This window comes from Cucumis sativus, chromosome 2, assembly GCF_000004075.3.
Source record: "Cucumis sativus cultivar 9930 chromosome 2, Cucumber_9930_V3, whole genome shotgun sequence".
Lineage (NCBI taxonomy): Eukaryota > Viridiplantae > Streptophyta > Magnoliopsida > Cucurbitales > Cucurbitaceae > Cucumis > Cucumis sativus.
The window spans coordinates 10,174,724-10,189,506 of record NC_026656.2 but is presented as its reverse complement, the minus strand read 5'-3'; the positions used below and the strand labels follow the sequence as shown (position 1 = coordinate 10,189,506).

Genomic DNA, 14,783 nt, shown 5'->3' with positions numbered 1-14,783 from the left:
TACCCGCAATCAATTGAATTAAAACAACAAGGACCTTTTTTTTACCTAGAGGGTGATAGAGTTGTAACAATATAGAAATCCAAATAAGAAATTGGCGTAATAAGATTAAAATGGAAGAAGTTGAAACACAATGACTTAATGCAATAATACTACTACAAAAAAGTTTGAACTATAAATCAACGACCTATAGAAGTTAAAAGAAAGTCGAAAGAGCAAAAGGAGAAAATCCTTTCGAAAAATGAACCTCCTCTAAGCCTCGGCCTTCTTCAACTTTGCAAGCTCTTGCCTAACCAATCCAGCCCTCTGCATAGATAAAAACACATAAATTCAAATGATGCTAACAAACAAATGCATCAACAAAAAAATTAGGTGCATCATTATTAGTTAATCAATACAAACCTTAATCTTCGCCAACATAAGCTTGAACCTATCGAAGTCATTGAGTGAGGCTCTTCTCTTCTTAACGATCAATTTTCTGCCCCAAGAGCTATTCTCCCATTTCTTCTGAACATCTGATCATTCAACAGCAAAAAGAATAAGCTTAAGCAAAGACCATACGAGTAAGAAATTGTAAGTAAAAATCCATACCCCCAGCTTTCATGGCTTCGATCAGTTCCTTCTTCTTCGGGACCCTCTTAATATCAATTTTGATATCGGTCAAGGAGAGTCTCTTAAAGTTCATTTGAGAACGCTCCATATCAGGGGCATCGACCAAAGCCTGACCAGACATAAAATCAAGCTAGTCATGCAAATGATTTAACAAAAGAATTCATTGAAAAGCAAGTCATGGTAATCACTATCGTTTCACAAATTTTCAAAATCACTTAAAAGTTATAAATCAACTCGGGTGGAATAAGGTAACAAAACCCCCCCAAGTTGAAAATCCACCAACTTGAGAATGCTTAATTATGACTACCGCCATTATCAAAACTTTCCAACTGAAACAAAGTAGTACACAAATCCATCCCTTCTTAAGTTCTAAAGCAAAAACAGCCCAGATGACTTAAAACCGAAATAAAGCAAGTTCATTATCTAGCAGTTTCAGCACCGAACCCTTAGAAACGAATGCAATGTAAAAAATTCCGCAGAAGATACGAATTCTACTGTTATTCCATTTAGCTATTTTCAAATAACAAAGAACATAAAAAAAATTTCATCACCCTTGCCTAACTAAAACCATTGGATAACAAGTAGAAAAACAGAATGAATAAGAACGAGTATGCTTACCCGATTCTGGTCAATTACATCGACGATTACAACAAGCTTCCCGTAATCCTCACCGTAGTTGATGAGGGCAATCCTTCCAATCTCAACATACCGCTTGAAAGGCTGAAGAAACACAGCAAAAGAACAAAATGAACAAATTGAAGCAGTGAAATACAAAGTAAAGGTAAAAAGAGTAGGAGAACGTAGCGATGCAGAGAAAGAATCTCACCATTTTTGGTGGCTAAGGGTTAGCAACTGTGAAAAGCAGCGGCGCCGATGGAGGGGAGAAGAGAAGAACTTGTCCTACTGCTTTTTATAATAACTTCTGTCTAGGGCTCGGAATTTATTTGGGCTCAATTTCTGAAGCCCAAACGTTTGGGCCTTCTAAGGAAATAAAGCTTTATTGTGGGCCTTCGTCGGCCCATATTTTGCATAATTATCTTTAAATATTCGAGAAAATGCTTCGCCATTTATTTGATGAAAGAAATATTTTTGGCCCTATTTCAAAAGGTAACCTTTTTAATTGGTTATCTTTTCACATTACGGTATGTAACTCTCTCTCTTTCTCTCTCAAGATTAAATTTCCAATTAAAATTATACGAGCTACCATGAACCAAATATTTACAACAAAATATCATTGTCTATTTTACAGTTTGTTGTATCTATCAATATTATGATAAACAACTTATCTTGGATTTTATTTCTTGTATTTTTTCAAATGAAATTAAACTTTACTTGAAAAAAAAATTAATTTTACAAATCCTAAAATAAATTTTGTATGAAAAGTTTTTCACTTCGTATCAAACAAGTATTTTACAAAAAATAAAATTATTGTTTTATCGTTTTTACAGTTCCATAATTACGAGGATTGTGTTCTTAAAAACACTTATAGGATGAAATTTATGTCAATAATTATTGTTATATGTCTCTCCTTTTGTATAGTAGATCTGATAAAATCAATGTTTATAATCACTTTTGGTTCGTGTTTAGCATCAATTGAAGCTTGGATTTTATTTCTGATGGTATGAAGCTTGGATTTTAATAAAGTGTATGGGGGAGGTCAATAAATATAAGCCAAAGTATGTGAAACTGAATTTGTATGCATTTGTATTAGAAGAACCAATAATGGGAAGGAAGAGTTAAGTTTCATATTTAACAAAATAATATATAACAGAATTACATCGAAGAATTCAGGAATCTATTAACAACTTCATAGTTCAACGCAAGAGTATATTCATCTCTCTATATACTCAAGCCACAACCATAATGCACCAACAAAACTCCTAAACATTAACATAAACCTCCTCCCCCCTCAGTGTCTTCTTACTGTGATGAACGGCGTAGCGCTGAGCCTCGGTGATAGCCCATCACTTTGCTGCGATACCATGTTCGGCGTGCCCGGTAGCTTGTTCTCCTTTGAGCCCAATGGAAGAATTGGACTCATTGGTATAACACTTGGGCTGTTTAATCCTCCCTTTACTTGTACCAGCTTCACAGGCTGCTGCATTGTCTCTTCATTTTCTGTCAATACAGCTCCATTCTGGTTCTGAAATGTAAACCAAAAAACAGCCATAATGATTGATATTGTTGTTATATATTACGATACCAAAGAAAAATGTTATCTTGCAGCAGCTATTATATTACCGTCAGGTCTGAAAGGATCTGAGTGTAATGATCTGATGTAGCCTTTTGAACTTCTCCAATTGTCTTCAATGGAGATGATGGGTGCTGATTTTCAGCATCATCAGATCTCTTCTTCTCAGGTAGTATTGGGGCAATTTGTTGAGAAAGCTCTCTATGGTTTCCACAAAGAGTAAATATATTTTGAATTCTCAACTTTCTGGAGAATGCGGTGTCCTTGGAGCTTTCGTTGTCGTTTAACAGTCCGATGCCGATCTCTGATCTCTCCTTGATAAAATCTTCTTTGTTCTGACTCCGGATCACAACGTTTGGTGTTAGTTGTTGTTCTGTGAGTCCTTCGACTGTACACACTACTCTCTTTTCTTCTATAACTTCCTTCTCCTCTTCCTCTTCTGCTTCTTCTTCCTCGAATACAGTACTTAGGCATACTCTATCCCCATCCCCAAACCGTGATGAAAATACATCATGATCAACTTTCTCGTTCACTTTGTCTAGTAGACTTTGGATACCGTTGTTGGTAGTTGGTTGATAATCCACACCGCCGATGAGTTTTACTTCACGAATTGGTTCTTGATCATCCATGTCCAAGTCCATGGACTTCACCATCCCTGCATCTGCACTAGCATATACTCCTAAGAGTCTTTTAGCTAGCCTGCAGCCATCCATGTCCCTTGATTTGTTTACATCAATGCTTGTAGCATCCCTTGAATTCAATAGCTCGGATTCGATCTCTTCCAACCGACGCCTCAACATTTCGACTTCTTGTTGCTGCTGCAGTATCTTTTCTTCCATCCTTCTCCTTTCCAATTCAACAAATTCATTGGCCATTTTCTGGCACTCCTCCAGCTTCCTTTCCAACTCAAGTTTCAGAAGTTGCGTTCTCTCATTCACCTTCAAATTGATCTCTTCCTCACTCACGTTTGATCCTTTCGAACCCGCTTTCTCGAGCTTGACTCTCAATGCTGATACCTCTTCTTCTTTCTTCATGAGTTCTCTATGCGCCTCATTTCGCTCTTTCTCTCTAAGTTTGTTCTCCTTCTGTAACTTGAAGATGAAATCGTCCATGGCCGCAATTCTGGAACCCAGAATAACAGCAGAAGCAGAATCATCAGCACCACATTTATCCTTTGTTGGTGTATGAGGACCACGGACAATGCATTTGGCTTTAGCACCGTATTCGAGAGTAGAGATTGTCTTGTGTAATTCTTTTGGATCAGGGCTAGCACACAGAATCATCAGAATTTTGGATTTATCATCTTCAAAAGAATCCTGGACAGAAGGATTGGGAAATCAAATCAAATCAATCTTACACAATCACAGTCTAAGCAAAACTAAAAAGAAAAACTCTAAGCACAAACTTCCACTGAAGGGAAGAAGAAGAAAGTAAGTTACCTGCAGAAGCATGGTCAATTTACTGTCTCTGAAAGGCACATGAGAATCACCATTGGCAATTGATTCAACCACTCTTTTCAATGCGATATTACCTTGATTAATCTTTGCCGTCTGTCATTTGAATCAATATTTAGTTATTAAAAAAGCACATGAAGTGGGGGGGACTCTTAAAAACAAATTTCACCTGCATTTTTGCCTCAAATCCAACTTGTCCAGCTTGCTCTATATTTTCAGAACCAGCCATATCCACGAGCATCAGGCGTCCACCGACAGTCGGCACGTCAAGGATTATCTATGAATCATCCCAAAACATAACAAAAATGATGAAATATTCATATGTGAATAAAGAAGATTGTTCAAACCCTCAAAGCCATACCATGCAATGGCTTCTAGAACTTCTCTCATTGCAGAGTGTACTTTTAACTATCCTTCTTTTCTCCACTTTCTGAATCTCTTTGGAAATTTTTCCTGCTTCATTTCCAGATAGATAAGTGGCATTTTTTGCCTTCTTCCCCATCACTTCAAGCTTCACCTGCAACAACATAATGTTCTCAAACTTCCAATCCCTTAAGAACACAGTCCAAGCAACCAAAACCAGATCCCATTTTCTCCATTTCAGCATGAAAAGTAATAGTTCAAACAATTAAAACATCTTACACTCTACTTTCAAGCATCCAAGTTAGTTCTTATACTTCAAAAAGCAACTTTTTAAAATAGTCCCAACAGATAGTGTGAAGTTAATTTCCACAAAAGAAAAGCCTTCCCTAGAGCTAAAAACTTACACAGAGTGACCTTTCTTGAATGAAATGTGACAAAAGAATGAAGATGAACTCCTTTCAACAGTTCCCAAAACTATAGAACTAAACGTAAGCATAAAATTACAAAGACTAGAACAAAAGAGCAAAACATTATTTCAAACTAATTCAAGAAACAAAGTATTTTGGGAATTTTGATAATATTACCTTAGAGGCACTTCCCTTAGGCCAACCAAGCCCTAGTCCTCCACCAGAATTACTCGAAAGAAGATCATATATTTCTTCATTATAAATCTCCAGAACCGTAACTTGTACAAACATCCCAACATTCAGCCGCTCGCCACCATCGACTCCGGCAGTAGCGGCAGCTTCACTTTCTCCGTCGCCTAAAATGTCCTTCAGCGACTTATACACAATACCCGGCTGCTTCGAACAGCCAAACATCGTGTGACTCTTGCCGGCACCGGTGGGTCCATACATCATAATCGTACATTTCTCACCCAACTTAACACCATGAATCCTGGCTTCCACGAACTTCTTGTAAAACGAGTCAAGATCTTCCTCTTCCGACAGCGAAATCCCATCGAGACTGAAATCCCTGTACCCGAAATCAGCCCGAACCCGAACGTTCTGTCCATCGGGATTTATCTGCAGAATGGAAACCGGTTTATCTTTCCGGTCGGGATAGTCTCGGATCCGGCCGATTACTTCAACGGGATGCTCGGACTGGGAGTCCTTAATGGCGGAATTGGGAAAAGGGGATGAATGTGATCTAGGGGTGTTGAAATTGAGGCGCTTCGCTTGAGGAGTTCTCAGTTGGGTCATGTGACCTTGATTTGATTTAGAAGACGGAGTTGGAGCCATTACAGTGACGAATCCAGAAGAAAAATGAACTGGGAAGAACTTAAATCTTGAATTGATTTATCAAGATTGATGGAGTTCTCAATGGAGGGAGTTCAAGAAAGCTAAGTTAGGAAGAAGAAGAAGAAGAAGAGCCGTTGAAATGAGAGAAAAGAAGAAATGGCAAAATGGAAAGGCGTAATGATAGTTTTGAAGTTCAAACAAAAAATATAGCCGTTACGACTTCTTCTTAACGTACACAAACCCAATCAACAGCACATCACGCACATCCTCTTTTATGGACTAATTTATTCCTTTTTTTCTTTCGTTTTCTTATCAATGTGTATTTTTAAAAAGGAACTATTTTAAATAGCTTCAATTTGTGTTTCTTTTAGACATTTATTTGCTATATAATACTTTTTTTTAGGAATTTAATTCGTGTATAGTTGATGAGTGCTTACCAAATTAATCTTTGGACTTTCAATAATTATGTTTAATGGATTTTTAAAAAGTTTGAAAATTAATTAATCTATTGGCTATCAATTTGAAAATTAATTAGGATCATAATTTTTTTATTTTATGGTATGTCTAATAGGTTTCTTTTTTGTTTGGAAGACTTGAAAACTTTTAAAAATTGAAAATTAATATATTAATAAATTTGAATGGTGTATCCAATGGGATCCTACCTTCTCAATTTAATGTCCAAGAAACTTGTGATTTTTAGAAGAAAAAAGAGATAGAAATTGGAATGGTTGAATAATAAATTTTAAATCAATCACAAATTGTCGTTATCATATACTAAACAATGAAGTTACAAATAATTGAGTTCATTACAAATAATTGAATTTGAAACTAATTAAAATTTAACATATTTTCTAATAATACTGTGTTTTCGTTCATTGAATTGAATAAATTAATTTGGTCTAATTAAATATTATTATTTAGAGATAGTTGCAAATTTAACAATTATATTCAAAATAATTGAGTATATAGCAACATTTTAAAAAATTTACAAATATAACAAAATTTGTCAAATTCTATTAAGTATAGAAGTCTATCACCCATAAACCATGTTATAAATATTAGTCTATCACTAATAGACCATACAAATCTATCAACGAGATTTTTGTTATATTTGCAACTTTTTTTTTATATATCCTTAATTATTATTCATAAAGTTGTCATCAATTACAATTACTCTATTATTTAGGCTAAAGTCTAATTGAACCCATATAAGGTAAATGTAGCCCAAATACTAAATAAGACTCTAAAAGTCTAGGTAATTATAATTGGTGGCAATTTTAAGAATAATAATTAAGTATATAGCAACATTTAAAAAAAAATTGCAAATACAGCAAAATCTATCGGGTGATAGACTCTTATTGTCTATCAATAGACCAATATTTGTAACATGGTCTATCAGTGATAGACTTCTATCATTGATACACTTTGATAGATTTTGCTATATTTGCACATTTTTTAAATATTGCTATGTCCTTAATTATTTTGAATCTAATTGTTATATTTGCAACTATCTTTCAAATCTAATTAGCTTGGTCCAGTGGTCAGATGCATGGACCAACCAAACCTAGGTTTACAAAGCTCACTAGAGATCTCGTTCTCTTCGTTTGAGGGAATTTAGTAAAATTTACTAATAGACATTAGAAAGAATTCTCCCAACAACAAGAAGACCTCGTAACTCTTGAAGACTAAATCACTCCAAGAACATCAAACACGCTGCTTCCATACATCAAAAGTACAGATTCAACCGAGAAAAAATAAAAGTATAAAGTACTAGAGATCGAACTGCATTGCATCAAATCAACACAAATACCATCTCAACTCCACAAAAACACATTTCTCCAATTTGAAATAGTAAATGGAGAGGGAGTTGTGGAGGGTATATGAGGAAAAAAAATAAGTTTTTGAATTTTTTTTATAAATGTGGCTAAGTTTTCGTATTGGCATAAAAGATTTATATAATAAATGAGCAAGATTTCTTGATTATTTATCAATTTAAAAGGTCTGGTGAATGTAGAGCCTAATTAGAGATGTTCAATTTTCCCACGAGGATGGGTCCAGTGGGGACCCCGATTAGGTGGGGAATGGGGAGGGAGTGGAAAAAAGTCCCATGTGTGCTAAACAGAGACGAGAACGAGGAATGCATTCCCTGAGCTGTTTCGTGTCTCCTCTCCGATTATACTTTATTTATTTAGTAATGTTGAATATGAAATCTTGAGACCAATCACAAACTGTCACATCATTTATGGTGAAAAGTGCAAATAATTGAATTTGAAACTAATTAAAAATTGATATGTATCCCAAATTCAAATTGAAAACATAAATTGATTAATTTTGATAATGCCACGTTTTTATCATAACCGTTGAATCAAATTAATTATTTTGGTTCAATTTAATATTATTTACTTAGATTACGTAAGAGAAAATATGACCCAAATCTACATGGTTGAGCCCATGGGCCTGGTCCATGAACCAACGAGATTTAAGCCCATAAAGCCCACTAGAGAACCCTATAAATAGATGAGTTCTTCTTAATGTACATTTTTTACTCCAGAGTGTTTAAAGAGAATTCTTTGAAGAACTAGAAGACTCTAACTCACTCCAAACATACAATCTTTTTTTATTCACTCCAAATATGTCAAAACATCGAATACTGAAGGGAGAATCAGAGTATCAAATTAAACATCGAATCAAATGGAACAAAGTAAGATTACGATATTATTACTATATAAATAATATATTTAATTTCATGTTTGATTGTTTATTGGCCCATGAGTTTGTTTAAATTTAATATTTAAATTTAGATTATATATATATATATATGAATAGTTTGATTTATATTTATTTCTTTATACTAAAAAGTTGATTAGTTTGTTAGGCCTAAATTTGAGTAATTGATCTTTAAATTCAAATTGTGATATAAAACGGACCCTTATAAACAAACTAATTATTTAATTAGAAATTTCTAACATTAATAATTTAATTTAATTGAGTACCTATTTATTTTTTAATTTAAAAAAAAGGGGAAATAGCATAGAACTAAATTGGAAGAGTCCACAGACATGGGTATGGGTCCTACCAATTCAATATGAAACTTCGTCTCTTCCTTCATCCTTTTTAGAGTCCAAAAAGAAAAAACTATCTCAACTCCTTTTCACTTAAGTTTCTAAACCTTTCATTCGCACCTTCTCATAACCCAACCAGAAATTGTTCAACATTTCCCTTTGCACTTTCTTCCTCAATTCCTACTGCACACATCATCAATAAACAACCAACCCAACATTTTACAAAAATTTTATGTATAATAACCTATAAATACTTTATTACATTCTTATCTTTCTCTATTCAAATAAACTTTATGTTTCCTTTCTCTCCAACTAATTTCTTAGGGTGGGTATGGAGGAGGGTTATCATAACCCTTCCTCAATTCCCTTCTAATTAATCTATTTAAATTTAAATACTATTTAATCTAATTTTTTCATCATTTATAATTTTTATACTTACAAATTTTGTTCCTTTTAATATTTTTCTTTAAAAAACAAATTTTAACTTCTTCTTTTACTCTTGAACTAGATAATTTATTATGATTACACCAATGGATCTGTTTTTTTTTTTTCTTTTTTCTCTTGCATTACGAAAACTAGAACGATTTAGTAAATTAAATATACGAAATTTGTGTATTGGATTTAGAATATAATTTTTTTAAAAAAATTAATAATTTAATCACACCTAATGATTAGGTAAAAAAAAATGTTAAAAATGAATGTCGTATTTAAAAAAATTACTGCCTTTTAGAAAAACTATGACGATTTGGTAAACTAAATATATAAAATTTGTGTATTGGAGTTAAAATATAAATTTATTAAAAATAATAATAATTTTTGCTCTTGCATGGTGTTCCATGTAATTGATTTTGGTTTATAACTCACTTCCTATAAACTATTTTCTTCATCGTATATCGTTTCGTTTGAATGAAATTATGGTGCCAATATTTGGTTTAAATTAATTGTTAAATATAACCGACATGAACTTAGCTCAACTGGCACCTATATATTTGGGTTCAAATCTTCACTCCAGCATTTAATACAATTCCTTTGCAAAAAAAGAAAAAAAATATAATTTATTCGAACTTAACGACCCAAACGGATTTTTAAATAATAATAATAATAAATAATTTTTATAATCATTCTCATTTAATTTTTTCTCTAAACAAATATTATCACAACAATGCTTATTATAATCCTCACTCCAAACGCATATTATCATAACACTACCAATAACAAACATTCTCCTAAACATATAAATTTTATAATACTGGAGGATTATCATATTTCTTTTCTCCTATAACTCTTTTCATTTCCAAAATGGATCCTTATAATAAACGTCTAAGGATCAAAGCATGAAGGATCCTTAGGCGTTCAAACCAATTTCTTGTTAACTAAGAGAACAAGAGAAGCGAAAAAGGATGATGTGTATTATACAGTTAGAGCTATATTTCAATACAAAAAAATTATTTTAAATTTTCCTACTCTACTATTGATTTTCAATTTTACTTAACTTTATTATGGGGTTAAATTTAAATATAACAATTAATCTTACTCCCTACATGTGAATATTACATGTTTTTTTTAATATAATGTTTTTAGATTTGAGATGAAATTTGGAAGTTCAAATTTAATTCAACATAAAACTTAGATCCTATCACATATTTTGATTCAGATTTGGAATAAAATTCTAAATTTCACTCTGAAATTGATTGAATCAAATTAAAAACTCATCAAACTTATGAAATCAAATGGACCAACAAAAATATATTTGACAGTTTTTTATCATTGATTTTTGGAGTGGAGTTATTGGAAATCTTTTAAAATTTATTAAATGAGATATTTGTAGATATAAATGTATAACCTAAAAACGAGAAGAAAAAAAAATTAAAGTATTGTAAATATAATTATATATTATTAATATAGATATCCAATAATTCTTATTCAATTTTTTGTGTGTAATAAATGAAAATGTTGGAAAGAGATAGAGTACACCTAATAATTGTACAAAACTAAATTTTCACGTAAAAGAATTGACACGTGATGAAATGCTTTATAATTTTATCAGTACATCAACTACATTTTTTATTTTCATCAGAATCAAAATTATTTATTTTCAACTAAACAAAGTTTAAAGTTATTAATTAATAATAATTTTACACGAAAATAAATAAATAAATAAATGAGAATCTTTTTGAAAATATTTATAAACCTAGACAGATAGACTATTATATTTAATGTATGGGTGTTTATCATAGATGGTACTAATATATTTTAATTTGAAAAAGTAGTAAGTAAAATTAGCTATTTTTGATATTTTTAAAAAATTTATTTATTATATTTAAAAATAATGCTAAATAAAAGAAAAGGGAAAATTTTGGAAATTTCAGTCTCAAAAATATTTTTGAGGAATAATTTGATTTGGTTTTGGCGAATGCGTTCCGTCTCGGTCTGCCGGCGTCCGATGATCAACCCCAAAATCCCTTTCAACGATCAAAGTCAAACATCCCCTTTTTCTATTTAAATCTCGTTAATTCTTATGCTTATTCTTCAAGCCCTCATCTCCAATTTTAACTTTCTTCCCTTTTATTCTTTCGATCTGTGAAAGCCACATCTCAAGTTTCTTCTCTCTTCACAAATCTCCATTATGTCCTCTATAGTCACTGAAGCTTGGCAAGGATATCTCCTGCAACTTCAGAAGAATCCTCTTAGAACTAAGGTCAGTTTCATCATTACTCTCAATCAGTTTGATTAAACTTGTTTTAAGGGTCTGTTTAACTTTGTTTTCAGGCTATTACTGCTGGGGTTTTAGCTGGGATTAGTGACTCTGTGGCTCAGAAGATTTCTGGGATCAAGAAACTTCAGTTTAGACGATTGCTTCTTTTGATGGTACTTTTTATTTTGTTGTTTTTATTTTGCTGTGATCGAAACAGAGGATAGTGTTTTAGATGGGTTTTGGTTTGTAGCTCTATGGCTTTGCTTATGCTGGACCGTTTGGGCATTTTTTGCACAAATTGATGGATAGAATTTTCAAGGGAAAGAAAGGAAATACAACTGTTGCAAAGAAGGTTCATATCTCCTTTTCTACTTTGGAGTTTTTTTGTACTAACTCTTTAATCGTTCTTTGCAATCTTGTTAGGTGTTTTTTTTTTTTTTTTTTTTTTGTAGTTGTATTGATGGATGGATGTGTTATATATTTTGTTAGGTGTTATTGGAACAAGTGACTAGCTCTCCTTGGAATAATTTATTTTTCATGATGTATTATGGATTGGTAGTAGAAGGTAATCGAATTTGCAATTACTCCCTGTCTTTTTTTTTTGTCAACTTCAACTTCGAATGTTGATTATCTCTTACTATTTCTCAAAAGTGTACTGGTTTTCTGTGTTTTCTTTACCATAGTTTTCATCTTTGTCGAGGAATCATACGAGTTCCTAGTCAAAATTTGAAAAACAAAAGCTTTTAGGCCACTTTTGATAACCATTGTTTTTTGGTTTTTTTGTACGTTTCTAAATTTCTTGGTTTGTTATTACTTTTTTTTTAAAATTAAGGTTTTAAAAAACAAAGCCAAATAAAATAAGTTTTTAAAAAACTTGTTTTTTTGTTTTAAAATATGACTAAGAATTCAATTTAAGAAAGATGGAAATCATTATATGAAATTGGGAGGAAACAAACTTAATTTTTAGAACCCAAAAACTAAAGACAACACTGTAACCAAAAGAGGCGTAGTTTCCAAAAACAGAAAACAAAAGAGAATAGAAGTCTAATATATCTTTAAGAAATATGAACACCATAACCATACTAAAGAATAGCAAGTAAATAAGTATTAACTTCAAAAACAGAAAATTATTATTATTAAACGTATTCTGAAAGTAGTTGTTTTATTTGAGCAAAATTAATAGTGTTCATGCATGTTATGTTGACTAAAACGGTGACAATTTTGTTGAATGAACACATTGACCCAAAAATTTATAATTTCAGGAAGACCATGGAGTTTAGTCAAGGCTAAAGTTCGAAAGGACTACCCAACTATTCAGTTGACTGCTTGGCGGGTATATACTCTTTTATAAGTCTAATTTCCTTTAAACAACTTTGTAAACTTGGCTTTTTCCTGTTTTATTTAGTTTTGTATTGCTGTTATACATGAAGAAAGCCCCTAGTAAATTAGATAATAACAATAAAATGGTTATGCTTATGATTTGCAGTTCTGGCCTATAGTTGGTTGGGTGAATTACCAATACATGCCTATCCAATTTCGAGTGATATTTCACAGCTTTGTTGCTTCATGCTGGTGAGACCATTCATCTTTTCTTCTTTTAATTTACAGGAAAAAAAGGAGTCAATGTTCTTGAATTTTAGGGGATAGAAATATATTGTCATGTGCAATATAAGTCTTCTTGTATAGAAGTGAGATCTGTTGCCTATAAAGAAAGTGATCAAAGGTGAAAAGGAAAAATATTGACAGAATATTTACCTATAATGATATAAATATTCTTAAATAATAGAAATTCCTTTCCTTAGTATCACATGATAGGTTACTTGTATTATGTCCTTTCACCAGAATCAGAGAAGAAAACTGGTGTGCTGACATTGTTTTGTACTAACTTTCAACTACTTGGACAGTCTTGTCAATTCTATGATCTTCTGTAATTTTGAAGTTTGTGATAGGAATGGTATTAGAGGGATATTAAGGGATTATTGATAAATAGTTAAAGTAGTTTGTTAGGGAAGTTTGTCTCACGATTCTACTTCCTGCAAGTATAAAATCCCAACAAGAATACAAATATCCAAGAAATTCACAAGGCAAACACCCGTATGATCGAATATTTACTTCAAGGACAATCCACTGATACAAAATCATGATAATAACTAGAACACGTAAAGATAGATGAACAAACTCTTCTACGGTCTAAAGGGCTCATAATCCTCTCCTAATAGCCAAACACTCTTCTAAATTCTTCACACCTATAGCCATACTCTCTCCTACTATTTATAACTAAAAAACCTAACAAAGTTAATATCTATTTACTAGAATGCTCCTTACTACTAATCATACTAATTATCCAAATATATTCCTGACTAGGAGTCTTACAGTTTGGTTCAGTGGGTAGGGAAGAAATGGGTAAGCAATATTTATGTGAGTGAAATAGAGCTTAAGATTCATTTCAAGATTGGAAAAGTCCACATATCTCGAATACTTGGGTTTATCTTGTATTTCTGTTATCTTTTATAATTCAATATATTTGGTTCCGATCAGTTTGTCATTGTTTCAAAATAAAATACTCCTGTTTTCTAAAAAGAAAATTGCAGTACCAATTTGAGGTTGGATCTTTAGTGGTATTTAAGAAACAATAGACAAAAAGATTTTGATATTATGTTGCTGTTACCAAATTTGAGGCAAAGTATTGTGTTTCTTGTGGTTTCAGGGGAATCTTTCTGAATCTGAAAGCAAGATCAGTGAAGGCAGCATAAATTGGTTTAAGTTAAAGCCTTTTCTTTACTTTGGTAACTGTAGAATAGAATCCATTAGCTTTTGATTTAAGTTAAGCTGTAACTGCTCATGTTCTGTTTCGATTGTCACACAAATGAATAATAATACAAGGGTAGGTACAGAATAAACTAAATTAATCCACAAATCAAGTGTGTCTAAATTTTGTTTATTTATTTATCTCTATTCCTTTTTCATCCTACCTACCCTCCCACTTCCCTCCTTAGTCCTTGGTTGGGGTTGGAGCACTTCCACATGGGATGTTTTGTGATGATATTATATAGTTAGGTCTGAAATTCAAACACGTTTTTAATTACCAAAAAAACTAGTTTAATTTAGTACTCAATTCTCTACTTGATTTCTAAATTATATATATATAAAAAAGCATGCGTCAGAGAG

General features: G+C 32.1%; 3 protein-coding genes across 3 annotated transcripts; 1 reads left to right on the top strand and 2 right to left on the bottom strand.

Moving 5' to 3' along the window:
* On the bottom strand, positions 1–1,571 carry LOC101206069 (60S ribosomal protein L14-2). The gene is made up of 5 exons (XM_004147105.3): positions 1,436–1,571; positions 1,228–1,329; positions 589–718; positions 400–512; positions 1–303 (listed from the first exon to the last, which is right to left on the bottom strand). The coding sequence occupies exons 1-5, from the start codon at positions 1,436–1,438 to the stop codon at positions 250–252; spliced, it is 402 nt and encodes a 133-aa protein (XP_004147153.1). The 5' UTR covers positions 1,439–1,571; the 3' UTR covers positions 1–249.
* Positions 1,572–2,290: 719 nt separating this feature from the next.
* LOC101206310 (kinesin-like protein KIN-10A) lies at positions 2,291–6,024 on the bottom strand. The gene is made up of 6 exons (XM_004147106.3): positions 5,202–6,024; positions 4,616–4,771; positions 4,424–4,531; positions 4,240–4,350; positions 2,851–4,116; positions 2,291–2,752 (listed from the first exon to the last, which is right to left on the bottom strand). The coding sequence occupies exons 1-6, from the start codon at positions 5,856–5,858 to the stop codon at positions 2,519–2,521; spliced, it is 2,532 nt and encodes an 843-aa protein (XP_004147154.1). The 5' UTR covers positions 5,859–6,024; the 3' UTR covers positions 2,291–2,518.
* Positions 6,025–11,274: 5,250 nt separating this feature from the next.
* On the top strand, positions 11,275–14,556 carry LOC101206548 (peroxisomal membrane protein PMP22). Its single transcript, XM_004147107.3, has 7 exons — positions 11,275–11,618; positions 11,690–11,788; positions 11,866–11,967; positions 12,105–12,180; positions 12,878–12,948; positions 13,102–13,187; positions 14,323–14,556. Exons 1-7 carry the CDS (start codon positions 11,547–11,549, stop codon positions 14,366–14,368), a joined length of 552 nt encoding a protein of 183 aa, XP_004147155.1. The 5' UTR covers positions 11,275–11,546; the 3' UTR covers positions 14,369–14,556.
* Positions 14,557–14,783: the final 227 nt, after the last annotated feature.